Source organism: Leopardus geoffroyi, chromosome B3, assembly GCF_018350155.1.
Source record: "Leopardus geoffroyi isolate Oge1 chromosome B3, O.geoffroyi_Oge1_pat1.0, whole genome shotgun sequence".
NCBI classification, from domain to species: Eukaryota; Metazoa; Chordata; class Mammalia; order Carnivora; family Felidae; genus Leopardus; species Leopardus geoffroyi.
The window spans coordinates 47,124,389-47,148,476 of NC_059337.1; the positions used below are offsets into that span (position 1 = coordinate 47,124,389).

General features: G+C 44.6%; 1 protein-coding gene across 2 annotated transcripts in view; it reads right to left on the bottom strand.

Moving 5' to 3' along the window:
• The window catches only part of LOC123582953 (myocardial zonula adherens protein), an 88,951-nt gene that overhangs the window by 38,289 nt on the left and 26,574 nt on the right, over positions 1 to 24,088 (bottom strand). For both annotated transcript variants that reach the window (XM_045449610.1, XM_045449611.1), the window contains exons 4-10: positions 22,970 to 23,062; positions 19,060 to 19,173; positions 15,106 to 15,258; positions 10,878 to 11,003; positions 9,737 to 9,865; positions 5,485 to 5,564; positions 3,694 to 3,799 (exon numbers count right to left, since the gene is read on the bottom strand). In XM_045449610.1, coding sequence (XP_045305566.1) covers positions 3,694 to 3,799; positions 5,485 to 5,564; positions 9,737 to 9,865; positions 10,878 to 11,003; positions 15,106 to 15,258; positions 19,060 to 19,173; positions 22,970 to 23,062 — 801 coding nt within the window. The remainder of the gene's footprint in view (positions 1 to 3,693; positions 3,800 to 5,484; positions 5,565 to 9,736; positions 9,866 to 10,877; positions 11,004 to 15,105; positions 15,259 to 19,059; positions 19,174 to 22,969; positions 23,063 to 24,088) is intronic.

Consider the following 24,088-nt stretch of genomic DNA (forward strand, 5'->3'; position numbering starts at 1 on the left):
CACCGCCTTTTTGAGGACAAACAAGAATTTGTTCTTTCCTCCAGACAATTTTCCCCTTGGCAAGAAAGCCACTTTGCTTGGCTGGACACCTCCTTGGTGAGAGCAGGTAAAGAGGGGTGAATGATCCTGCTGACTGAGGAGCTCACACGTAAAGATGTCCAGGCTTCACAGCTCTGGCCTCAGGCTCCGCCCAGCCTTCTGCTCCCCACCCCCATCTCCTGGTTCCTTTAAAGGCAAGCTAAAGAATGCAGATGGACTCAAGACACAGAACCTAACCCCAACAAGGCTTTTTCAACAGAACAAAGAAGCCCAAAGGCAAGGATTCTGGAAGGCAGGTAACACCAGATGGGAAGACCCAGGAGGGCAAGACCACAGGTGCACTGCCCCCCACCCTGCACCCAGCCTCCGCGCCACCCCCCCCCCCCACAAAGAAAGTGCTGGTGCTTAGCTAGTGAACAGACAGACCACTCAATTTCCCTACAAGTGCTATTTTTTTTTCCAGTCTCTCCATATTTTCCAGCAAACCCTTAAAGTCTAAAAGGGTCATATACGGGCTTATTTTGTTTTTAACTTTTTTGTCAGAGCCAGAACCAGTTAGAAGAATTAGTGATGGGAACAAGGGAGCCAATCCCTGACATCCACCACAAAAGGAGACTTAATTCGGTATTAAGATCTAGCCTAGTGGGGGTATCTGGTGCCACACTTATCCTAACACTTTGCACTGAACGTGACCCCATAAGATATATACCAACGTTTCATTTCAGAAGGGCCCATCCTGCCTGACCTGCAGTCAGCCCATCTTATATGCACAAGTCCTCACTGACATATACTGTCCCACACAGTGAAAATCAAGTCCTAATCAAGCCAAGGATGGCTTAGTTTTTATTATTATTGTTATTATTATTAAATTCTATTCTATTCAGGTTGAAGGAAATACATGGCTTAATATTTAAGGATTCCAAAAACCTCCATAATAATACCTTTTTCAGTTTTAAGCTGAAAAAAAGAAGCCCATCTCAGTAAACTAAGTTTCTTCACAGACATTGGGGCTAAAATGATGCCAGCAATGGACAGAGACTGAGTCCCCACCCTTGGGAAACGTGAGGCTATCACATGCCTAAGCTTTCAGGCTTCATGAGGGAAGCAAAACTGTCCCTAACATCTGCCACACATAAAGTTTGCCTCTACTTCTAGGTCAAGTTTGTCTCGATATCTAGAGAGCCGGGGTTCACAGATATAAACTTCTCAAGTCAGAGGTTATGAATTTGCGATTTTGCTTATTATGCAACGTAATGAGGAGATGATAATAACAGCCCAGTAAACAATAAAGCATTCTTTATATAAGGAGCTTCTAGCTCAACTCCTAGATCACTAGGAATGCACTCGTGAGGAAGGGCTAAATACCCTCCCAAGGCAGCCAGTACTAGGAATGTTTTCTTTATGTGAAACGAAAAGCTGAAGTTTGCCTCTTTGCAAGTGCCACCCAGTGGTTCTGGCCTGGCCTTGCATTGCAGTATTATTTAAGAATACATTCTCTCATCTCCATGGCTGTTTTCTAAGATGTGAATTCAGCTCTCATGCCTCTCCTTGGCCATCTCTTCCCCCAGCCCTCAGCCATGCCCTGAATCACAGCAGCTCTCAACTCCTTTCTTTCTCCCTGCTCTTCTAAATGTGCTCCTCTGTCGATGTCCCTCTTCCATGTTTCTAACTTAAAAGAAAAAAAAATGTATTCACATCAACGGCTGCAGCAACTGATATTTTAAACCATCCTTTTGTTGTGTAAGTTAACATGGAATACTGGGCAAACACATTAATTCTTAGCATCTGATTTAGATAGTAGTTTAAAGTTAGAATAAAAAAATCTCTTTTCTTTCCAGTCTCCATGCACTGTTGAAACCCAGCTGTCCCCTAGGTGGTGCTCACTCTGATGGTGCCACCCTAAGTGTCAGCGTGTGATTTCATTCTGACGACTGCATCTTCTACACCGCATCATCGGGACTTAGAGAAGTCTATCTGGGAGATAGTAAGTCACAGGTAGAGAAGCAAGGCATGGACAGTGATCTTTATACACCAACCTATTTTCATATATCGATTTTCCCCTACTCCCTTCAAAGTGGTATGCCTGTTATATTCCAGAAGTTAGAAAACAGAATCCTCAACTACTTGACTGTGTCTCTTTAAGAAGTATCTCTGATTTTGGGACTGATCTTTAAACCCTTACAGAGAATAACTGAAAAGAAGCCAACTAGTATGAGGTTTGATTCACTGGTTCCCTAATACATGAAAACAATGCAAAGTTGAGAGAAATGCAGTGCTCTATAGTCAAAGAGCCCCATGGAAACAGGGCCAGCCTTGCCCCAGACATCTTGCATGTGAAATTCAGAAGCAGAGAAGCTATGATCTGACATCCATGGTTCCCCAAGTGCTTTTCTCACAACTGCTCCAGCCTGCCTGTGTTGTGGGAGTGCACAGGGACTCCTCCTTCCACTATTCTGCTCCCTGAGGCTTACAGATGAACCAATATAAGGCACACAGGACTTAACACAGTATGAATGGATTTCTTGTTTAGGCAACAGATTTCACCTAATGTATACATTTATCCTTCAAGAGAACAAAGTAGCCCTCCACAGCTTCACAGTTCCCTGACCCTAACCCCACTCCACCAGTATCACCAACAGTTTACAGATTAATGAAATAGATATACTTTTAGTATCTTTGTCGTGTGTGTGGTTTTTACTAGAAGTAGACATGCTTTTAATTTTAATGATTCATTAATAAAATAGACAACTTTTCAGAGTAGTGTTTAATATAAGAAAACGTGGGGTTTTTTTTTTTTTTTTCAGTTTTTCCAATGCCAACCAATTGTTTAATTAAACTAAAAGCCTTTTCTTTTCTTTGCAAGATAGAGAATCAGGTTGCAGGGAATTCTTATAAGTCTGTTAGTACTAACTGTTCCTTTTTTCTATCCAATTTATTAATTCAGCAAGAAAGATACAATAACATGAGATTAGCTATACCACAGCTTGGGCTTTCCTCTATCGAGCACCACGAGAGAGAGAAAGAGATTTTAGTAACACAATTAAAATAATTTGTTTTCCTACTGCAGAAATATTAATGTTCAACTTACCTGTTTTTTTTTTTTCCGTTTAGAAAAACAGACAAGCAAGCTATGTCCAGCATATAGTCTGATATCCCACAGACAGATGGAGAGAGAAGAGATAGAGAAGACACTGAGGGAAGAAGGGAGAGGAGGAAGGAGGAGATGGAAAGGGGAGGGGAGAGAAAGGACACCTGTCCACAGAGGAAGGAAAGATGGAGTGGTCGCTGGGAGAGAGGCAGCCAGGTACAAAGAAGTGCAGAGACCTGACTAAAGGTAACTTTTCCTGTCACACCCTTGGGTCCCCTGGGCTGCAGGTGCCCATTTGGGGAATTGCTGCCCTCTGAAAGTGAGTGACCTTACGACTGTGCTTCCCAGTTGTCTTAACTATAACCCTCTGATCTGATTAGAAAGATAATCACCAGCCTGCAGGGGGACGTATGAGGAAATTTTCCTCTGGGCCACGGAGACAGTGGCCTGAGCATGTTCACTTGTGAGCCACACAAAACTGAGCTGAGAGTCAGATCCAGATCCAGGGCCGAAGTGTCCCCATAACAGACAATAATGCTGGCCCGTGACCTTTCACAGCAGCTTACCTCCTCAACCATCTGTTTGACTTTCTTCTGCTGGCAATGCACCATGTCGTCTAGGTGTCTGATCCGTTCCCGGAGGCTGGCAGATGCCTCCTCCAGCTGCTGATACCTGACCAAAAGAGAACAAAGAGGCACGGAGTCCTAAACCAAAGCAGCAACACCAGCAAGGAGAGTCACCGCCCAGGGAACACTGCCAGAACAAGAACGAGAACTCCATCATGCATCGTGTCTCCTGGGGATGAACGAGGGCTCGACCACCCTGCTACAGGAGGAACCATGGGACTCTTTCTCAAGCTCCCACTTGCAAGTTTTACCTTGTTTAAGGACAGTGACTCTACTTTCCAGGGACTAAAACAGGTAGTTTTTTTGCACCACTTACAGAATGAGGGGCTCTCTGTTCTGGAACTAATACAATATTGGAAGATGCAATAAAATGCCTTGATTCAGATAACGGGGGAGGAGAGGAGTCTAGTATGCAGAACACAATATCTGAAATCAAGTGGCCGAGTCCTGGGAAGTCTGGAATTGTAGTCTTCTACACATCATTTATTTTGGGAAAACGGGGAACATGTTGAAGGACTTTCTCTGCATCAAAACAGATTGGGCTGCATCATCAAACATTTCATAGTTTTGTTTTAAAACAGCACAAACTGGGGCGCCTGGGTGGCTCAGTCGGTTAAGCATCCGACTCCTGGTTTCGACTCAGGTCATGATCTCACAAGTTTGCGGGTCTGGGTCCTGTGTTGGGCTCTGTGCTGACAGTTCAGAGCCTGCTTGGGATTGTCTCTCCCTCCTCTGCCCCTTCCCTACTTGCTTTCTCTCTCTCTCAAAAATAAAGTTTAAAATAAATAAATAAATAACCAGCACAAACTATCTTCTGACTTTGCTCCATTCAATGAAACCAGAGGAACCAGCAGGCAGACGCCTCAGTTCTTCGGGGCCACTGGAATGGAGCACTGGACAAAGGGTCTGGTGGGGTTTGCTGACCACTACAGCACTCTGCCAGGTCCCTCCTCAGCACTACGTTCAAATCTACAGCAGAGTGCAAACTGTGAAGTTGCCAAGAGGCAAGAAAACAGATGTTTTTCGGCGTGTACCATATGGCAGGCAGCATGCCCACCGGCTCCCTCACTATTAATGACCCCATAAGATGGGCACTGCCATAGTCACCGCAACCCCCTCCCCTTTAAAAAGAATTCTCAGTTTACAGATTGGCAAAGAATCTCAGCTAAGTTAAGTAACTCGTTCAAATTGCTCAAATCATCTCCACTCGTTTTCCTTCACCAGAGGGCCATGCATGTCCTCTCTGCCTTCTGATTTCTAGAGGGGACCAAGTCCTGCTCCCTCATTTTCCATGCAGGGCTTTATACGCCCATAGCCAGGGGACGAGGCAAGGTCTGAGTCAACAATGTTTGGAGACCAAAAAAGGCATTTTAAAATTAGTTTCCACTGCAACGGTATTAGTCACAGCTACTGAGTTTTCTCATCAACAAGGTGCATCCTGTGGAGTCAAAGGTTACGAAGAACATTTATAGACTGAACTTTTGCACCCAAGACAGTCTGTGGTGTGCTCCCCCCATGCTAACAATCAACCGCAGGCTGGAAGACGTGGCTGTGAGCTACTGAAGAAACTGGCCCTGCAGTGGAAGCTCTCAGGCCAAGATTTTACAAACAGAAGTCTGCAGCAGGGATGGCCAAATGAAGGAAAAGGCAAGGAACTGGAGAGCCCACAGAAACACAGCATGGCCGCCCCAGCGTGTAAAGCCAGTACAAGATAAAGGGCAGCGGTCTTACCTTTCCTTGTCAGAACCAGTTATTTCCCCTGACATTTCTGTTTCATGCTCCAGGAGCTGTAGCTGTAGTTGATGGCGTTCCTAAAACAGACACCGACATTGGAATCAATGGATTCCAGGCTGGACAGGGAATGTGTATTGATTGAGCAATTCCACCGCTGGTCAGTTCAAGTTCCCTGTGGGATTTCCACATCCACTCACCAGAGTCCAAACAGAGCTCAAAAATACCAAATCTCTTGGATTGCACTTACAGATGTATTGGTGAATTAGAGACAAATATGCTGGAGAAAGCCAGATTTATTTTTTAAAAAAGGAACCAATCAACTTAGGTTCATGTATCTTGTGAAAATTTACAGTTCTAAAATATGAGAATCAATACTCTGAAGTCAGTGTCCTATGATATTGCAAAATACTTGATTATTTTCTGCATTATCAAGAAAAGAGTCTCTGGGATTTGGGTAACATCCTATACACTAAGCTGGTGGGGTTTATACAGGTATGTATGTTCAGTTGTACCAATGTACTGTGGTAGTCAGAATAACGGATGGCCACCCAATGATGTGCACATCCTAATCCCTGAAACCTGTGAATATGTTGCCTTACACATAAAAAGGAACTTGCAGATGTGATTAAGTTAAGGGTGTTAAAATGGGGGAATGATTCTGGATTATCCAGCTGGGACCTTATTGAAGGAGGAAGAAGGGCTGGAGACAGAGATTGAAAAATGCTACACTGCTGGCTTGGAAGCTGCCAGCTACAGCCCTCAGTCAAGGAATGCAGGCGATTTCTAGAAGTTAGAAAAGGCTAGGAAAAAGGGGCACCTTGGTGGCTCAGTCGGTTAAGCATCTGACTTCAGCTCAGGTCATGATCTCACAGTTTGTGAGTTTGAGCCCCATGCCAGGCTCTGTGCTGACAGCTCAGAGCCTGGAGCCTGCTTCGGATTCTGTCTCCCTCTCTCTGCCCCTCCCCTGCTCACACTCTGTGTCTCTCTCAAAAAAAAACATTAAAAAAAAAATTTAAGTTTATCCAGAAAGGTAACATAAGAACACGGACAATTATTTGTGTGGACGAAGTAGAAAATGTTGACAAAATCGTAGCATCCATCATAACCAAAATTGCTCTAAATACATTACAGATGTTAGTGTAACAGATTTCCTTAAAATGAAATTTATCAAATTCTGCTCATGCTATTGGGCCCTAAGTATTACTGTGCCTCATCGTTATTCTGAGAGATTCTCCCAACAAGTTTTTACCACCAAATTATTAAAAGCAAATCTTTGACAATCTAACTCCCATAACTTCTGATGCCACAAGCTGTGATCCCCAAGGAACAGACCAAAAAGATGGGGGAACAGCCCACTCTGGCAGGAAGACCGTATTATCACTGATGGATAAAAGACGACCAACTTCGGGTGGGGTTTTGATTTTGTTTTTAAATCTCTCCAGCAGGGCACCTGGGTGGTTCAGGCAGTTAAGCAGCCAACTTCAGCTCAGGTCATGATCTCATGACTCATGGGTTCGAGCCCCACGTTGGATCCTCTATCACCCTGTCTGCCCCTCCCATGCCCTTGTATACACTCTGTTTCCCAAAACTAAGCATTTTATTTAAAATAATCATTCAATCAATCTCTCCTGCAAAGACCTTCTTACCGCCCACCTGGGCAGAATGCTCCCCTGTTCTCATATGGTTGCCTGCTGGCTGGAAGTTTACATAAGCCCTGAAATAATAGTGACAGATGTCCCACGAGTGAGCCCCCCAAGGCAGACTCAAAAAAAAAAAAAAAAAAAAGCTCTAATAGAGTCAGGCCTTTTCTAAACTGATGTACAACAAATTTTAAGTCAACACTATGCCACAAGTTCTTACATTTGTATATAACTGTGAAACCACCATCCAAGCACAGAATGTTACCCTTTCCACAGCAGGGTCCCTGAGAGATCACACCCCTTAAAAGATTTCTACTAATCAGAAAAGAAAGGTGTTTTGAAAATCCAAAAATAGGAGCAAGCAGGATATGACACTGCCACAGTTCATGCCTGTGGACATGCTGTTCACATAGTGTGTGAGAGAGATTTGGCACAATTCCCGCTCTGAAAGAGGTACCCCTGAGGGAGGAGGAGCAGTCAATTGGAATACCTAATCCCAGCTAAATAAAGCTAGCATACCTCAAGCCTAAATGGAAAAGAAGATTTAGAAAAAGAACAAATCTTTTTCTGTCAGAAAAAGGTGACAGGACTTGAGGAACATCACGTGTCACATAAATGCTGACAGGGACGGCCGGCCTTACCACCTCCCCTGGCCTCCCACCCATTGCCTCTCACACAGGCTCCATGTGGAAATCAGTGGGGAAAAATGCTGGACACTTTCAGAATCCCAAGGGTACAAAGAAGATAAGCCAGGGGCGCCTGGGTGGCTCGGTCGGCTAAGCGTCTGACTTCGGCTCAGGTCATGATCTCGCGGTCTGTGAGTTCGAGCCCCGCGTCGGGCTCTGTGCTGACCGCTCAGAGCCTGGAGCCTGCTTCAGATTCTGTGTCTCCCTCTCTCTCTAACCCTCCCCTGTTCGTGCTCTGTCTCTGTCTCAAAAATAAATAAACGTTAAAAAAAAAAAATTAAAAAAAAAAAAAAAGAAGATAAGCCATAAAAAAGGCCCAGCCAAGAAAAAGTTGACTGGGGACAGACACTCAGGCAAGTCTGTGACAAAATCGAATCAGAGACACACATTTCAGAGCCACTACTATACGCCAGGCACCATGCTTAGCACTTTGTGTGGACTTTTCTCATTTACTCCTCACAAAGCCTTAAGAATTATTATTCTCAGCATTTTACAGAAAAGGAAACCCAGTTTGGAAGAGTCAAGTAACTGCCCACAAATACAGAGAGAGGCACGATTCAAACCCTAGGCTGCCTGATTCTAAAACCTGTATTTTTAGCCACCCCATGGGCAGTCTCTGTAAGACGGCATCCTGTTCAAAACACAAGCTGCCCGCTCACTTTGTGCTTGTGCGTGGCAGGAAAATCTGTCATCCACAGGGAGCATTTGCATGACTAGTATCTTCTCTTGTTTCAGGGAAGCAGAATTTGGGAGAAAGCTCACCTATGTTCTAGAAAAATGCCACCATGGCACAATCTTCACAACTACCGCCTCCAACCTATACTGATGTGAGTTCTAAACACACAGCTTTACCCTCTTCTCTTCAATAAAAGATAGGATTCTGTTTTCCAAGGAAGAGAGGTGAGGCAATAATGGATCCTTTGCTTTTCTCAAGTCTCTCCCAAATAAAGACAGATCCTAAAGCAGAGGCCCCCACAAGCCCTGAAGCTGAATCCAGAACACTGAATTTAATGCCATTCCCACCCTGCTTACACCTCACCTTGTCCGGGGACTGTACAGGGGCCTATGTTGCAGATACCAGGGGTAAGGAGACCTCTCTCAGAATCACTGGAAGCCTAGGTGTTGACCTTGCTCACACTGTCATTATCCCTTGCTCATCACCAGCCTCAGAATGCTCAGCATGAGTTACTGAGTACTTCTATGTCACGGTCCTGGCAGGTCACTGCTATTCTGCAGACCCACACGCTGGTAAGAGCCATCCTCCAGAAACCAGCCACAGCTTTGGCCTAAACTACCACTCCTCCCCCAGAAGTCAGCTGTCACCTGCTAAAGGTCCCTCTTCCCTCTTCTTCTTTCCTGCTTTTTCTCTTTCCTCTCTTCTACCCCTTCTTCCTGTTTTCCACTTTCTGCCTAATTTCAGCTTCCTCCCTTCTCTAAATTGGCTTCATTATCTCAGCTCATCTCCCGCCTTCCACAGCCTACCCCCCTCCCCACCGCGCACAAAGAAAATGTGGTCTCCTCCGCTCTGCCATATCAGAGAAAAAGCCAACCTTTCAGATGCATGCCCAAGAAACAGCACACTCAGGGTGTTGATGTAACATTTAAATAAGGTTTGGTTACTCAATGAGTAAACGAAATTCATGCCTGGGACCCCAGCAAAGCAGGGTGCTAAAATATTAATTTTTATAAATCATTACAGGTGGAATGTTTTTTAAAGCATCAAAATAATTACCAATGAGAATTCTGTTGGACTTCATGCTTTTCTGACAGCTTTGTCTTTCCTGTTTAAATCACAAATCGGAGGGATGGGAGGGATGGGTGCTGAGGGCTTCTCACACCTTCAGACAGGCCTGCAGGGGACTGCAGAGACGGGGTAGGGGGGTCTGGGCAAGTGGGTGCTGGGCCAAGAGCAGTGTCTGTTACCTTTTCCATGCGCTCAATCAGCCTGTCCAGCTCTCCAATCTTCTGGTCCTTCTCCTCTAGGCTGATCTCTGCCGCCTCCATCTTTTTATTGGCTTCTTCAATAGCTTTCAGAAAACTATTGGTTTCTTCCTGCAAAAGAAACACACCATCCTCAGCACAGCCATGGAGTCTAGGTTAGGCTGCTAACTAGGGTCCAACTGGTGCTGGCCTTGCTAAATCATGTCTCTTTAAAAGCATAGCCTTGGGGCTTAGCAGTGTTGTGAACTCAGATCATGAACTCAACTCCCATGATTCTGGTTCTCATACATAAATAAAGAAACATCACGTGGCCTTTTAACGGGCCTAATTATATTTTCTCCTTTCTCCCTACCTGAGTCCTTATGTCTGAAAAAAGAAAGAAGTCTACAAATGTTCTTTCTCCCTTGACTGGATGCTTGAAGGGTCACTGTATTTGCCCACAGTGCAAAGTGGAGCAGGGGCCACATGTGGAATTGAATGCAGAATGTCCAGACCGTTCTCCCACAATGCAAAGCACCAACTCAGTCAACCATTCAGACATCTACTGAGCTTTAAGAACACAAGATAAGGCAGCCACGGACTCCCTGCCTTCAAGGAACTTATACTCTCTCCTAGAGAACCCAGGATGGGAGACGGACAGTCCAACTCTAATAACAGGAACAACAGGATGCCGCAGCAAGGAGCAGAGAGAGAGCAGGGGTTCCCAAAGACAGCGGACACTTCTAGTGAACGGGAAAGATTTCACTCACCAAGAGAGTGGCATTTTCAAGGCCTTTCAGGAGCTTAGGTGGGAGCAAGGGCAGGGGAGGAGGGTATTTCAGGTGGAGAGGAGCAGGCAGAGGGGGGAAGGGCGTGGCTGCAGGTAAGTCAGGGACCTGCCTGGAGGCTGGCTGGAGTGTACTTGGAGGCAGAGACTGGGGCCACTGAGGGAAAAGAGGGGGATGAGCAGAGGAAGGGAGGGAGAAACAGGGGAGGGAGTGGGCAAATGAATAAACAACCTGCCCCTCGCCCGTGTTAGAGTCCACGGACTCCCCTCCAAGCAGAAGCCCTGCTACGCAAGCCTCGCCAGCAATAACGAACCCGGCGCTCCCTGCTGCCTCCTGGGCAGCTGTGACATACACACCAGCAGAGCCTCCTTCTCGGCACTGTGCTTCCGCTGCTCTTCCTGCAACTTCTCCTCGTACTGGCTGTACAGCTTCTTGGTCATCTCTCGCATCACCTCGGCGTTGGCTTCCTGGGAGGATTCCACCTACGGAGACACGCATCTCAGAGCTCCAGCTCTTGCAGGTTCCGGGGGAAGCAGCACCTTTTGCACCATGTGTGTCACCTGTGGACACGCTGGGGTGAACCCCTGGACCAAGACTCTGCGGGAGACAGAAGCAGCAGGAGCTAACGGGAGAGGGACCCCGTTGGGAGGAAGGGAGGGCGAGTGGAGAGGCAGAAAAAGAAAGAGCAGTACCTCACACTATGGTATCAGGACAAACACATTCCACACGAGTGACGCTTTCACGAGACAGAAACATACCTAAGTATCAGCCCTGGTTCCCAAATTTAGCCTTAAATTGAATTCTCTCGAAAATGTGTCCACGATTTGCTGTCTTCTTAACCCCTTTTTCTTCAATGACTTTTCCTGCCTAATGTCTTTTGATCCTGAAGTTTTATTATCTTTTATTCTATCAATTTCAACAAACTTTTTCTCTGGATAATATTTCCATGCCCTAACTGGCATCAAAACGATAAGCTTTTTTAATTCTCAAGTATTCTGTTGTGGGCCCAAAAATCAGTACATTATTAGAATTGGGTCAGAGTGTGATAAATTATAAATTAAAAAAAATTCATGGGGTGCCTGGGTGGCTCAGTCGGTTAAGCATCCAACTTCAGCTCAAGTCATGATTTTGCAGTCCATGGGTTTGAGCCCTGCATCGGGCTCTGTGCTGACAGCTCAGAACCTGGAGCCTGCTTCAGATTCTGTGACTCCCTCTCTCTCTGTCCCAACCCACTCACACTTTGTCTCTGTCTCTGAAAAATGAATAAACCTTAAAAAAAAAAAATTCAAAGGTTACCTGTAGAAGGAAGGAAGGAGTAAGAGAGGAAAGGGAATATTACAGATACAGATATTCTATTTTTGAACATACTGTTTTGTAGATTTGACTCTGAATCACATAAACTGTTTATCTGTTAGCAAAAAAAATTAAATTCCAAGAAATTACCTACCAAGACCATTCGATGGGCAAAGAATAGTCTTTTCAACATACAGCACTGGGACAAGTGGATAGCCATATACAAAAGAATGATGTTAGAAACCTAACACACCATATCCAAAAATTAAGTCAAAATGGATCAAAGGTTTAATCATAAAAGCCAAAACTATAAAACTCTTAGACAAGAACATAAGGTCAATCTTTCTGACCTTTGATGAGGCAATGGTTTCTTAGATATAACACCAAAAGCACACGTGACAAAAGCTAAATTGAGGGGCGCCTGGGTGGCTCAGTCAGTTAAGTGTCCGACTCTTGATTTCAACTCAGGTCATGATCTCCTGGTTTGTGGTTTCAAGCCCCACAATGTGTTCTATGCTAACAGCACAGCACAGGGCCTGCTTGGGAGTCTCTCTCTCTCTGCCCCTCCCCCCACGCTCTCTCATTCTCTCAGAATAAACAAATAAACTTTAAAAGTTAAAAAAAAAGGGACGCCTGGGTGGCGCAGTCGGTTAAGCGTCCGGCTTCAGCCAGGTCACGATCTCGCGGTCCGCGAGTTCGAGCCCCGCGTCAGGCTCTGGGCTGATGGCTCAGAGCCTGGAGCCTGTTTCCGATTCTGTGTCTCCCTCTCTCTCTGCCCCTCCCCCGTTCATGCTCTGTCTCTCTCTGTCCCAAAAATAAATAAACATTGAAAAAAAAAAAAAATTTTTTAAAAGTTAAAAAAAAAAAAGATAAATAGAAAGACTTCATCAGTATTTAATATTAAAACTTCTGCGCTTAAAAAGCATACCATCAAGAAAGTGAAAAGACAACCCAGATAGAGAAAAGATCCGCAAATCACATCTTTAATAACTTGTATCCAGCATATATAAAAAAAAAAATGTACAACTCAATAATAGAATGTAAATAATCCAATTTTAAAATGGGCAAAGGAACTAATAGGTATCTTCTTTGGGAAGATACACAAATGACCTATAAGCACAAGAAATATGCTCAACATCATCAGCTATCAGGGAAACACAAAACCACAAAGAGACAGCACTTCACACCCCTAGGATGGCCACAAGCAGTGAGACAGTAACAAGTGTTGGTGAGGGTGTGGAGAAATCAGAATCCTAGGCTGCAGGTGTATTTCTAGATTATTTTTCAAACTGTTTGGCTTTTTTCCCCCACCATGTGTACCCGGTACTCAAAATTTTGTTATGTCAGAGAAGCCAGGAGGCCTTTGAAGACATGTTGCCCACATGAAGTTGAAGCTGTCCCATTAGTATGCTGGCCCAAGAGCACCTAGGAAACACTTCAGCTCATATAAGAAAGCTGGAGTCAGCCTTTCTACCTTGTCCTTCCCCAAATATTGCATTTGGAAACATTTCCACTTGATCTGGAGAACACTAAGCCAGATCAGGTTAGTGTTTATGTGCAGGGCCAGCTTAGGAGATAAAAAAAAAAAAGTCAGCAGAATTGTGGGTAAGCAGGGCAAAGGCTGGAAGCAGCTGGTGTTTGCTTTCTGGATATGTAACCTCTGGATAAGGAAGGTATACTTCAACCTCAATAGGGTACATGACGTTTATTTCTAAGATTTGACAAAAGTCTCTCTTGTCGCCCTCTAATTCAACCTTCTCCATCACTGGAGAAGTTCTGCTGCAAGGGCCACAAAGTGGGATACCCTGAACAGCGATTATCATCAGCTGGGAGACACACAATGTGTCCTGCACCCCATCTCCACTGCGCACACAGATGTCTAGAAAGGGCTCTGTCCCTCCTGTCCTGCTCTGCATCTAGGTCGTGTGAAATACTCTGAGTCCTGCACTCTTTCTGTGGGGGTTGGGAACACTAGTGAAGTACAGCATCAGCCTCTAAAACAGGCAACTGAGGGTGAGATGTAGCATAGAGGCTTGGTCTCCGTGGAAGCAGCCAGACCACCACAGTGCCTAATGATGTCCCTGGACGCCTGACACCACACTGTCCTGGAACACACAGGAACGTGTTACAGGGCAGACATGTATGGTACGCACTGAATACATGCTAGTGGGATGAACGACTGGATCAAGATCCTAAGCTGAGAAAAAGACTTAAAACAGTAATTTCGGGGTTTTTCAGCAACACATCCCTTTTTTTCAAAGTAACTCTTACTCAGAAATACAACATACGCAATAATAAAGAGAAGAGCCGCCCTGTTTGAAGCAAAGCAAAGAGGAGCTGATCTGCTCTAGAGCTACCTGGTCAGGGTGGCTGGGTTGGGCCAAGTGGACAGTGATGGCACGAACCCGTGGGATGAGAATCACTGTGACTACACAGTGTAGGGTGGCAGCCCCCCGCCCCATCCGAGGCAGCCCACACAGAGGGGGGCCACATGACCACATGTCCCAGTTCGTCTCCATAAATCAATTCTTAATAGCACCACCTTTCATTCCCAAATGTATTCTGCTTTGAGCAATGAATTATATGGATGTACTATCTATGAGGCATGCTCCTCCAGGACTGCCTAATGCTGTGTGGAACGCATTTTAAAGACCACATACTTAAGTAAAAACAAATTCATTCCGGAAATAACTTGCTGAGTGAATCCTATGAGCCATTCTCGGGTCTGCTCCTGCCAGTGGGTAGGAATTCAATCTTGTGTCAAATGTGGAAGGGGCACTAAGACCTCCAAGACATTAGAAGCCCAGCTGAGGAATAAGCCCAGCCTGGTGGGCAAGAGGAACACTGTCCAGAGCCGTTGGTCACCCATCAGTCTTCTTCCTGCATGCTCTTAGGCTCTTTATTATCAAACCAGACAGAAAAACCTAGAGATATCAGAGCAAATCTAAACAGTGGGGCTTCTGAAGTCCTAGGTCTGGGGGCATCCCCAGTGCCCTCTCCATATGAAACAGCAGTGCCATGGTGACTGTCTCAGCAGCCCTTGAGGCCACTGGGGCCAGGAAGGAGTGCCCACCTGGGAGTATTCATGGTACACCCAAATCTGGACTGACAGTAGGGAACACAGAAACCCCTTCGGTGCCTTCAAGCCACGCCCGGTGGAGCTGACCACTAAAGGGAAGGAAATGCCAACTAAGAAAACAGAGAAAAGGAGATGGAATGTTGAGGCTAGGAAGAGAGAGAAAAAGGAAAGAAGAGAAGGGTCAGGCGGAAGTCTCTGCCTCTACACGTTACCTTCATTTTCAGCAGCTGGTTTTCAACTTGCGCTGCCTCCAACTGCCTCTGCTTTTCCCGCAGCTTGTCCATGGATGCTTCATAGGTCTGCTGCAGATTTCTGATCTGGTCCTTAATGTTGCTATTTTCCAAAGTAACATCCACGAGGGTTTTCTAGTGGGATGAAAAAAAAGCAAAACCAGATCTGGTGGTGTGAGACGATATGGCCAAGTCATGCACCAGGACATCCCTTTGCCATTAACCATTGAGACAGATGTCAGGCCCCAACAGTTGCAAGCCGGGACCCTGGTGTCTAAGGGGCTGTGGGTTCCCCCATACCATGGTCAAGAGGTCTGCAGCTCTGTAGTCAAATGGGCCAGCAAGCATCCCCCGTGACACCCCACAACCTCTGCCCACACCGCTTGCCACTGCTTAGGATGGACAGAAATGGATTAAAAGGAGACTTTCCAAGGAAAAGTATTCATAACCCATCATTTCACATGGAAAAAAATGGGTTGGAAAATCGTGGACAGAACAATCCTATTTTGAAAAGGAAAACGTTTAAGCATGTGTTCAAATGTGTTTATGCAGAGAAAAAAAAATTTTAAAGACTAAGATGCCTATCACCAAAATCCAAATAGTGGTTATCTCTGTGTCATAGGATTATGAAGGATATTTATTTCCTTCCGTGTGTCTTCTGTATCTTTCAAATTCCCACAACGAAATAAAACAAAACACATGTTTTGTAGAATGAAGATACTCCCCTTTTCCCTTAAAGAGGCTGTCTCTTCTGTACTCAGAGACCCCCAGCCAGGACAGCCACTGCGTGGTCGAGGCTCCTGTAGTGCCAGCAAATGCTTCACCTTCTCCTCTTAGGCACAGAAGGGTGGCAATGAAGGAGTCACAGAGAACAGAGTTTGGTGACTCAGACAAGGGCCCCAGAAGTGTCAAAAGCCCGTTGATTATTACTCCGGGCCACCCACCGGATCGAGAGTGATTATACTGATAATTGCTATTTAATGCTTTGGGTTCTATTTGGTTAACTGTACGTACAGAGAACAGCTTCCATAACCCAGAATGCTTACCACTGAGCCTTAGTTATGGGCATTATCTAACAGCTCCCCAAATCATGTTCAACTGTCAGGCAGAAGATCCGGAGACTGGTGTTGGACACACGTCTCAACACTTTTGTCCTTTTTGTAGATGATCAGTCTCTGAAGCCTCCTCAAATCCTTAGCCTCCAATTTGGATAAAAAGCCTCCCATTCCTAAACTGACTTTAATCAAGAGCAAGGATTTTGGATGGTGGTACAAAGGCATTAAAGAAAATAGAGAAGCCATTTGGAAGCACAGAATCAGAAAAATATTTGAGCTGCAAGGGGCTTTAGAAACCACCTGACCTGGCCCAACCACGCCCTCTCCAAGGCCCACCGGCATTACAGATACAACTCCTGTGCTCAGGAACCTACATCTGGACCAAGAGGCCACGGCTCTAGTCATGGTTCTGCTACAAGGCAGACACCCTGTTCAAGTCATTTCTCTGCTGGCCTCGGTTTATTTATCCATAAAACAAAGGGACTGGAGATCATCTCAACAGTTCCTTCCACTTCCAACATCCTATGATATCAAACCAACAGTCTGGTCTCTCTGTCAATAAAAATGAAAAGAGAGGGGTGCCTGGGTGGCTCAGTCGGTTAAGCGTCTGGCTTCGGCTCAGGTCACGATCTCACAGTCTGTGAGTTCGAGCCCCGCATCAGGCTCTGGGCTGATGGCTCAGAGCCTGGCGCCTGCTTCCGATTCTGTGTCTCCCTCTCTCTCTGCCCCTCCCCCGTTCATGCTCTGTCTCTCTCTGTCCCAAAAATAAATAAACGTTAAAAAAAAATTTTTTTTTTTAAAATAAAAATGAAAACAGAAAGACTGGCAATGGAAGAGGTCAGGGTCTTGCAGAAATAAGATGACAACTATCTTCAGATCTCCTGTCTGTGAGATGATGCCTTTCTTTTCTCCATTTTCTCTTTCCCCTTCTGCTTCTAACTTTTAACAATAATTTTTAATCTTTTCATTATAAAGCTCTGCTTTTGCCCTGGGCCAAGACACTGGATCACAACTAGGAACCAGTCAGGGTCCCTGGGTTATAGATGACCCTGTGCTAACAGCTGACCTCTGAAGTAAATGCCTGGGGTACCAGTGAGGATTGCACAGCAGAAGTATGGCAGGGACGAAACACCAGAAAAGGAGTATCAGTGCAGACCAGGTCTGATCTCAGATGAGGTTCAGCACTTCCTGGATGGCCAGAAATGAGAAGATGTCCAAGAGAGAAGGAAAGGGAGCCTTTCTAAGACCAGTTGATGGCCGGAGAAAGGGAAAAACAAAGGCTTCTGAATAAACTAGAGCCAGAGTAGGGGTTGGCCTGAGGTGGGGGAAAACTGGCATGCACTAAGAAGGAACAGGAAAAGGGTGAGGCTCAGAGACCCAACCAGAAATGGCCTCCCAGGGGAGCCTGGGTGGCTCGGTCGGTTAAGCGTCTGACTCTTGGTTCTCACACTTCCTAAGATCGAGCCCCACATCAGGCTCTGGGTTCCTTAGAGCCTGCTTGGGATTCTCTCTCTCCCTTTCTTTCTTTCTTTCTGCCCCTTCCCCATTGTGCTGTCTCAAAATAAATAAAAACTTAAAAAAAAAAAAAAAAAAAAGAAGAAGAAGAAGAAAGAAAGAAGCAAATGTTCTCCCAGACAAATCCAAACACAACGCCCACCCAGGCCCACTGCTGGACAGTGGCCTCGCTTCGCGGTTGGTACTACTGCCATAACACTTGTTGTTAGGGAATATTCGGTTCATAGGGAAGTGGATAATCCCAACATGAAAATGTGCATGCTTATCTGATAAGTTATTTATACAGAACCGGAAAGGATAGGAAATAGCTGTGGAACCTTTAAGAGGAGGGTAAAAAGATAAAAGTCACATAAACTTGGAGGAGAGGCAGAAACTATTGTTTACATATTTGGAAGCTAAAGCCAAGGGAAGCTGTTTCTGGTGAACCTAACACTTTGTTCTGAACAGTTTCAAGTTAATTTGCATAGGACATAGAAGACTCAGTTGGAAGGGTAACAATGGGTAACACTGGAGTGGTTAACTCCTAGCAAATCAGATTAACCACGAGAGCAATCCTCTGGAAGTGGGTTAACAGCACAGTCCTTCTCTTCCCTGTCTGGTGCTATAAGATGTTCTTTGGAACGCGCATGATTTCTTTTACTGGAAAATAATTTCTGGGGCACCTGGCTGCTTCAGTCAGTTAAGCTTCTGACTCGATTTCAGCCCAGGTCATGATCTCACAGTTCGTGAGTTCAAGCTCTGCGTTAGGCTCTGCACTGACAGTGTGGAGCCTGCTTGGGATTCTCTCTCCCTCTCTCTCTGCCCCTCCCCTGCTTGCTCCGAAAGAAAGGAAAGAAAGGAAGAAAGAAAGAAAGCAAGAAAGAGGGAGGGAGGGAGGGAGGGAGGAAGAATTTCTAAATTAGGAAAAAGTGCTTAACAGCCTCTGAGAGTTACTTGCCATGAGTAAATACAGACTGTCTTTGATTAAGTCTGCCTTCTCCATGCTTGGGTGGAGTATCCTGTAACACTGGGGCTGCAAAGAGCAGGAGCTGCTGTGTTATTTAAGGCACTGACACTTATGACCACCGGGGCACCTCCTGGAGAAAGTGACACCTCTGTGTGCAACTCAGAATCTGAACCCCCATTTTAATGATGGCAAAGACAAATGCAGCTCAAAGGTTTAGAGTCTCAGCTTGGAAGCGCCTTCTTTTACTTCTTTCTCCGGCTTCCTAGCAGGGTCTTTACTGTGGCCATGCTTGAAGGAACTGAATAATGAACTGAGGACATCCCGTGGTTTACTCTTCTACAAAGGCACAGGGCCCACGTATGGTTCAGCGTGCTCACCCTGTCACAGAGGGCACCGGTCTAACAGTGAGCAGATGAGTACCTGCAGGCCGATGGAGTCCGATGCTAAGGCTGAGTTCATGGCATTAAAGCTGTCCAGGGCTGACGACTGTGTCTGGATGTGATTCTCTAGATACTCCTGCTGAGCCTGTGAAACCTGGACAGGATATCAAGTGGTTACACAAAACCATATATACCAGCAACAATCTTAGGTTAGGCCAGAACCTTCTCCTGACAGGAGCCACATCCATTTCAGTGATGTGTCAAGTACAGCTTAAAATTACAGTATCAACATCTGCATGACCCGAAGAGAAGACAGACATGAACGCCTTTCCTTTGTATAGTCTTTACACGTTCACCCGCGGGGCCTCACTTAGTCCTCACAACATCGTGCAGCAGCCAGAACATCCCCTTTTATACCGAGGAAACAGAATCAGAGTTAAGGGATTTGCTCCCCAACAGCTGAGCAGAGGCACAGCTGGAATGAGAACCCAGGTCCAATACCTTCTCGGGCCATCTTGCTCTTTCTCCTCAACACAGAAAGAACACATTCGGAGCTCACACAGTCCTAAGAGTTGTTTCGTGGCTGTTGCTGTGTTACCTTTGTTAGGCGTGTGTGTTGAACATGTTTGAGACTGTTTCATCAGAGACAGTTCCACCCCACCAGTCCCAAGCTAGACCTTAAAGGAGGGCTGGACATACAGAAGCAGGGAGGCAGAACTAGGGGGTGAGGGTTCCTGGCAGGCTCAAGGGTAGAGCCCTGCGTGGTGTGTGGGAGCCACAAGCAGTCAGAAATGACCGAAGAGGAGGTGTGTTCCAAGAGTGGGAGGCAGAGTTGACACGGCAGACCAGGACCAGGAGCGTGTGGCACGTTCTTGTTCACGGGCGTGTTCACACAGATGGAATTTAGGAATCTTATTCCAGCTGTGGAATGTGGGGTGGCCTGGAGGAGGAGAAGACTATAGGCAGAGAGACGCGTTCCCATGGCCATTCTCACAAGAGAAAATGAGGGCGTGCAGGAGACGGTAATGGAAAGCCAGGGGCAGAGACTATTTGTGCATCTATTGCAAATCCCATCCCCTGGCTTTAATTACAGATGTTGACGTGTGTCAGTGGACGGCAGAGTGAAATTTCCACAAGTATGTGAGAATTTCACAAGTGTCCTCCCACAAGCCAGTGAGAATGGGCTAGGTGGGTATGTTTACACAGCCCCACGCCTATCGTCAAGGCAGCGGTTCTTACCTAAGCAGACCATCTCGCAGCCAAGCCATATGCTAAACCCTAATGCATGACTGCTGTACCTATGCTTCCTTCCTGCAGAAACTAATTTTTATGGAAAGTAGGTCATATATGCATGGGCTTTTGTTCTTCAACACTGTGAATTGCAAATATAAAAAAAAAATTTTTTTCTCACAGGCATTAGTTTGTTTAAACCACAGGAATGTCATTTTTTCTTAAATCTGTAATACATCCACACAGTTCAAACACTTACAAAGTATAAAAGGTACACATTCAAATACATCTATCACTCCCATCCCATCTACTCAGGCACCACCTTGCCCACTCTGATCTTCAATCAGGAATCACAATTATTGAGAGGCACCGGGGGGTTCAGTTGGTTAAGCATCTAACTTTTCAGCTCAGGTCATGATCTCGTAGTTCAGGGGTTCAAGCCCCCTCATCGGGCTCTCTGCTGTCAGCACACAGCCTACTTTGGATCCTCTCTGTCCGCCCCCCTCTCAAAAATAAACATTAAAAAATAAAAAAGAATCGAGGTCCCTGGGTGGCTCAGTCAGTTGAACATCCAACTTTGGCTGACACCCTGTGAGTTTGAGCCCCGCATTGGACTCTGTGCTGACAGCTCAAAGCCTGGAGCTTGCTTAGGATTCTGTGTCTCCCTCTCTCTCTGCCCCTCTCGCGCTCGTGCTCACTCGCTCTCTCTCAAAAATAAACATTAAAAAAAATTAAGTTTCTGGATCATCCTTCTAGTAACTACTTTTACACCCGCAAAACTAGCTAAACACTTATTTTCCCCTTCTGTTTTACATAAGTGGTGGCTCATTGTACATATTTTCTTGTATCTTGCTTTTTTTTTTTTTACCATCCACTCTGTATCTTTGAAATCTTTCCATATCTTTTTTTTGAAGAGCTTACTTGTTCTTTTTATTCTCTCCTCTCCCCTCCCCACCTCCTCCCCACCTTCTTTTGAAATTCTGCATATTCTACTGTAGGGTCACAATTTATTTTACTTTCCCCTTCTTCATGGATATTTAGGTTTCCAATCTCATTACTGTTACAAACAGTGCTGTGATAACTACTTTCACACATAGGTCATTTCACAACGTGAGAGTTTATAGAGTATGTTCTTAAGAACGGAATTGCTGAGTCACAGGATATAGGATGTGGCAGATACGGCCATTTTGCTGTCCCTGGCAGTACTACACAATGACATCCTATCCAGCCACCTGACTGTTTCTCCACAGCACTGCTAACAATGTCTTGTCCTGTTCCTGCAGGTGTGCTGAATTCATAGGTAAAAGTTCCATCTCAGGCTGGTTTGCGTCTGCATCCCTCTTATTGGGAGTGGGGTTGAGCATCCTGTCAGACATTGAAGAACTCTTCACCTTCATCTTGCTGTAGGTTACTTGTAACAAATATTTTGCCTATTTTTATGGCGTGTGGCCTTTTCTTCTTGATGCCTGGGCACTTTTTTGAATACTCAGAAACTTAGCCTGTTATCTAGGAGATGAAGGGCAAATCACTTTTCCTAGGTTTGTCCTTGGATTTTGACTGGTGGCCCTGCCAGCACACGTCTTTCATGTCAGCGTAGTCGAAATTACCAAACGTTTCTTTTATGGTCCTGAGATTTCATGTCAGAGTAATAAAAAGCCTTTTTCACCCTTAGAGTATAAGAGAATTCAAATATATTTTCTTCTGGCACTTTTAAGTTTTACCTTCAATATTTAAATCTTTGATCTCTTTGGAATTTATCTAAATGTAAGTCTGTCCCAACAGCATATGCTGACTGGTCCATTTTCCTCCCTTTATTTGAGATGTTGCGTTTATAATATATTGGGGTAAATTTCTGGGCTTTTTCATGGATGCTTACTTATTTATGTGCCAATATGATACTCTTCTAATCTCTGACAGTCTCTCAGTTTCTTGTAATATTAATCGAGCTAGTCTCCCTCGTTGTATTTATTCCCCCCAGAATTTCAACTGTTCATATTTATTTTCTGTATACTTTGGAATCACCTAGTCCAGCTGTAAAGACACAACATAAAATAAAAATCTGTTCGTATTTTTATTGGGTTACATTACATTTGTATATTAACCTGAACAATACTGACATCTTATGATGTTGGTGTTTCCCATCTTAGCACATGGTATGTCTTTCCTCTTGTTAGAGTTTACTCCTAGGTATCTGGTGGTTTTCTGTTGCTCTTATTACTTCTAACTGGTTGTTTTTTGTAGGATTAAGTCCATTTGTTTGTATCTATTAATTTTTTTATCCTGCTACCTTACAAAATTATTTTTTATAGTAGTGTTTTTTTCGTTGGTTCACTTGAGCTTTCTGGGTATATGATTATATAGTTTGTAAACAGTGACAGCCTTACATCTACCCTCCCAGTTTTTATACCACTAAATTTATTTCTCGTTTAGTTCCATTGGCTAGTTCTTAGGTACAATGTTAAATGGTAATGATAGCTGGCTTCCTTGTCTTGTTCCTGACTCTACAGGGAATGCTTTGAAGGCAAAGATTATTCTTGTCACAAAAAACATTCCTCAAAATAATAAGCTTAATTCTGTGATAAAATCTCAGTTCACTTAAAATAGGATGCCATTCACAAAGAACATCATAAACTCAGATATGTTCAGGTACCAGCCACTGGGAGGGAGTTCTAAGACCTACCATCCTTCCATATTTCCAAGTCACTGGGACATTGACTTACTGACAGTTCCTGGGTGAGCTGTCGAATCTTCTGTCTCATTTCATCATAGTCTCCATACATTCGCTTCCTTACTTTTTCCAAAGTGGCTCTCACCTGCAGCCCACAAAGATGCTGGTTAAAGATCAAGTTATAACACTTTTACATAAGACTGCCAAAACCCTAATTTAAGGGTTTTAAGAAACCCTAATGGGAAGACGGGCCCACACACAAAAAAAAAACACACACACAATTTTAAGTATGACATTAGGGAGATTAAGGGAGAAAAATCATCCTGACATCTAGTTAAGAGCCAGTGGTATTGTCCAAATAATAACAATGATAATAAATATGTACTATGATTGTATATAATTATTAATAAAGATTAATTACTAAATAATAAGCTCTGAAGAAAAAATGGTTTGTTGAAATTCACCTATCACCTATTAAACCACATTCAGGTAAGATTTACCTCTTTTTCTTTTTTTTTTTTTTTTCTTGATTTACCCTTCTTTCTATTGCACATTTTTGTAAGTACAAAAATTTTAACAAGTTGATTCTATAAACAGGCAGCTAAGAGGAATCAAAAATCCAAAAAGCAAAAAGCAACTTCTAATTTTCTCTATCTCCACTCTGACCAACAAAGAGCAATTAAATACCTGGGATGTACAGCAGGGAATTAAGATCCTAGAAAGCCCATAAATTTGAACATCAGTTCTTCGCTAATCACAATAAGGCATGAAATAGAACAAAAGTTAGGGTGACCCCTAACATCTGTTTACATAATCACTGTTTAAGTTTTTTCTATAGTAGCACTTCTGGAGTGGTAAGGAGAGCCTTACAAATGTTGTAAATAAAAGCAAAAAAACTTGTCCCTGTCTCCTCCCTTCTTCTGCTACCCCTCTGAGGGAGAACTCAGGAATCCTCCAAACAGAAAAGAAGCCCCAAGGCGTCTGTGCGGCTCAGTTGGTGAAGTGTCCACCTTTTGGTTTCAGCTCAGGTCATGATCCTGCCATTGAGCCCTGCATCAGGCTCTGTGATGAGTGTGGAGCCTGCTTAAGATTCTCTCTCTCTCTTTCCCTCTCTCCCTCTCCGCCTCTCTCCTCTGCTCTCACTCACTCTCTCTCTAAAATAAATTAAAAA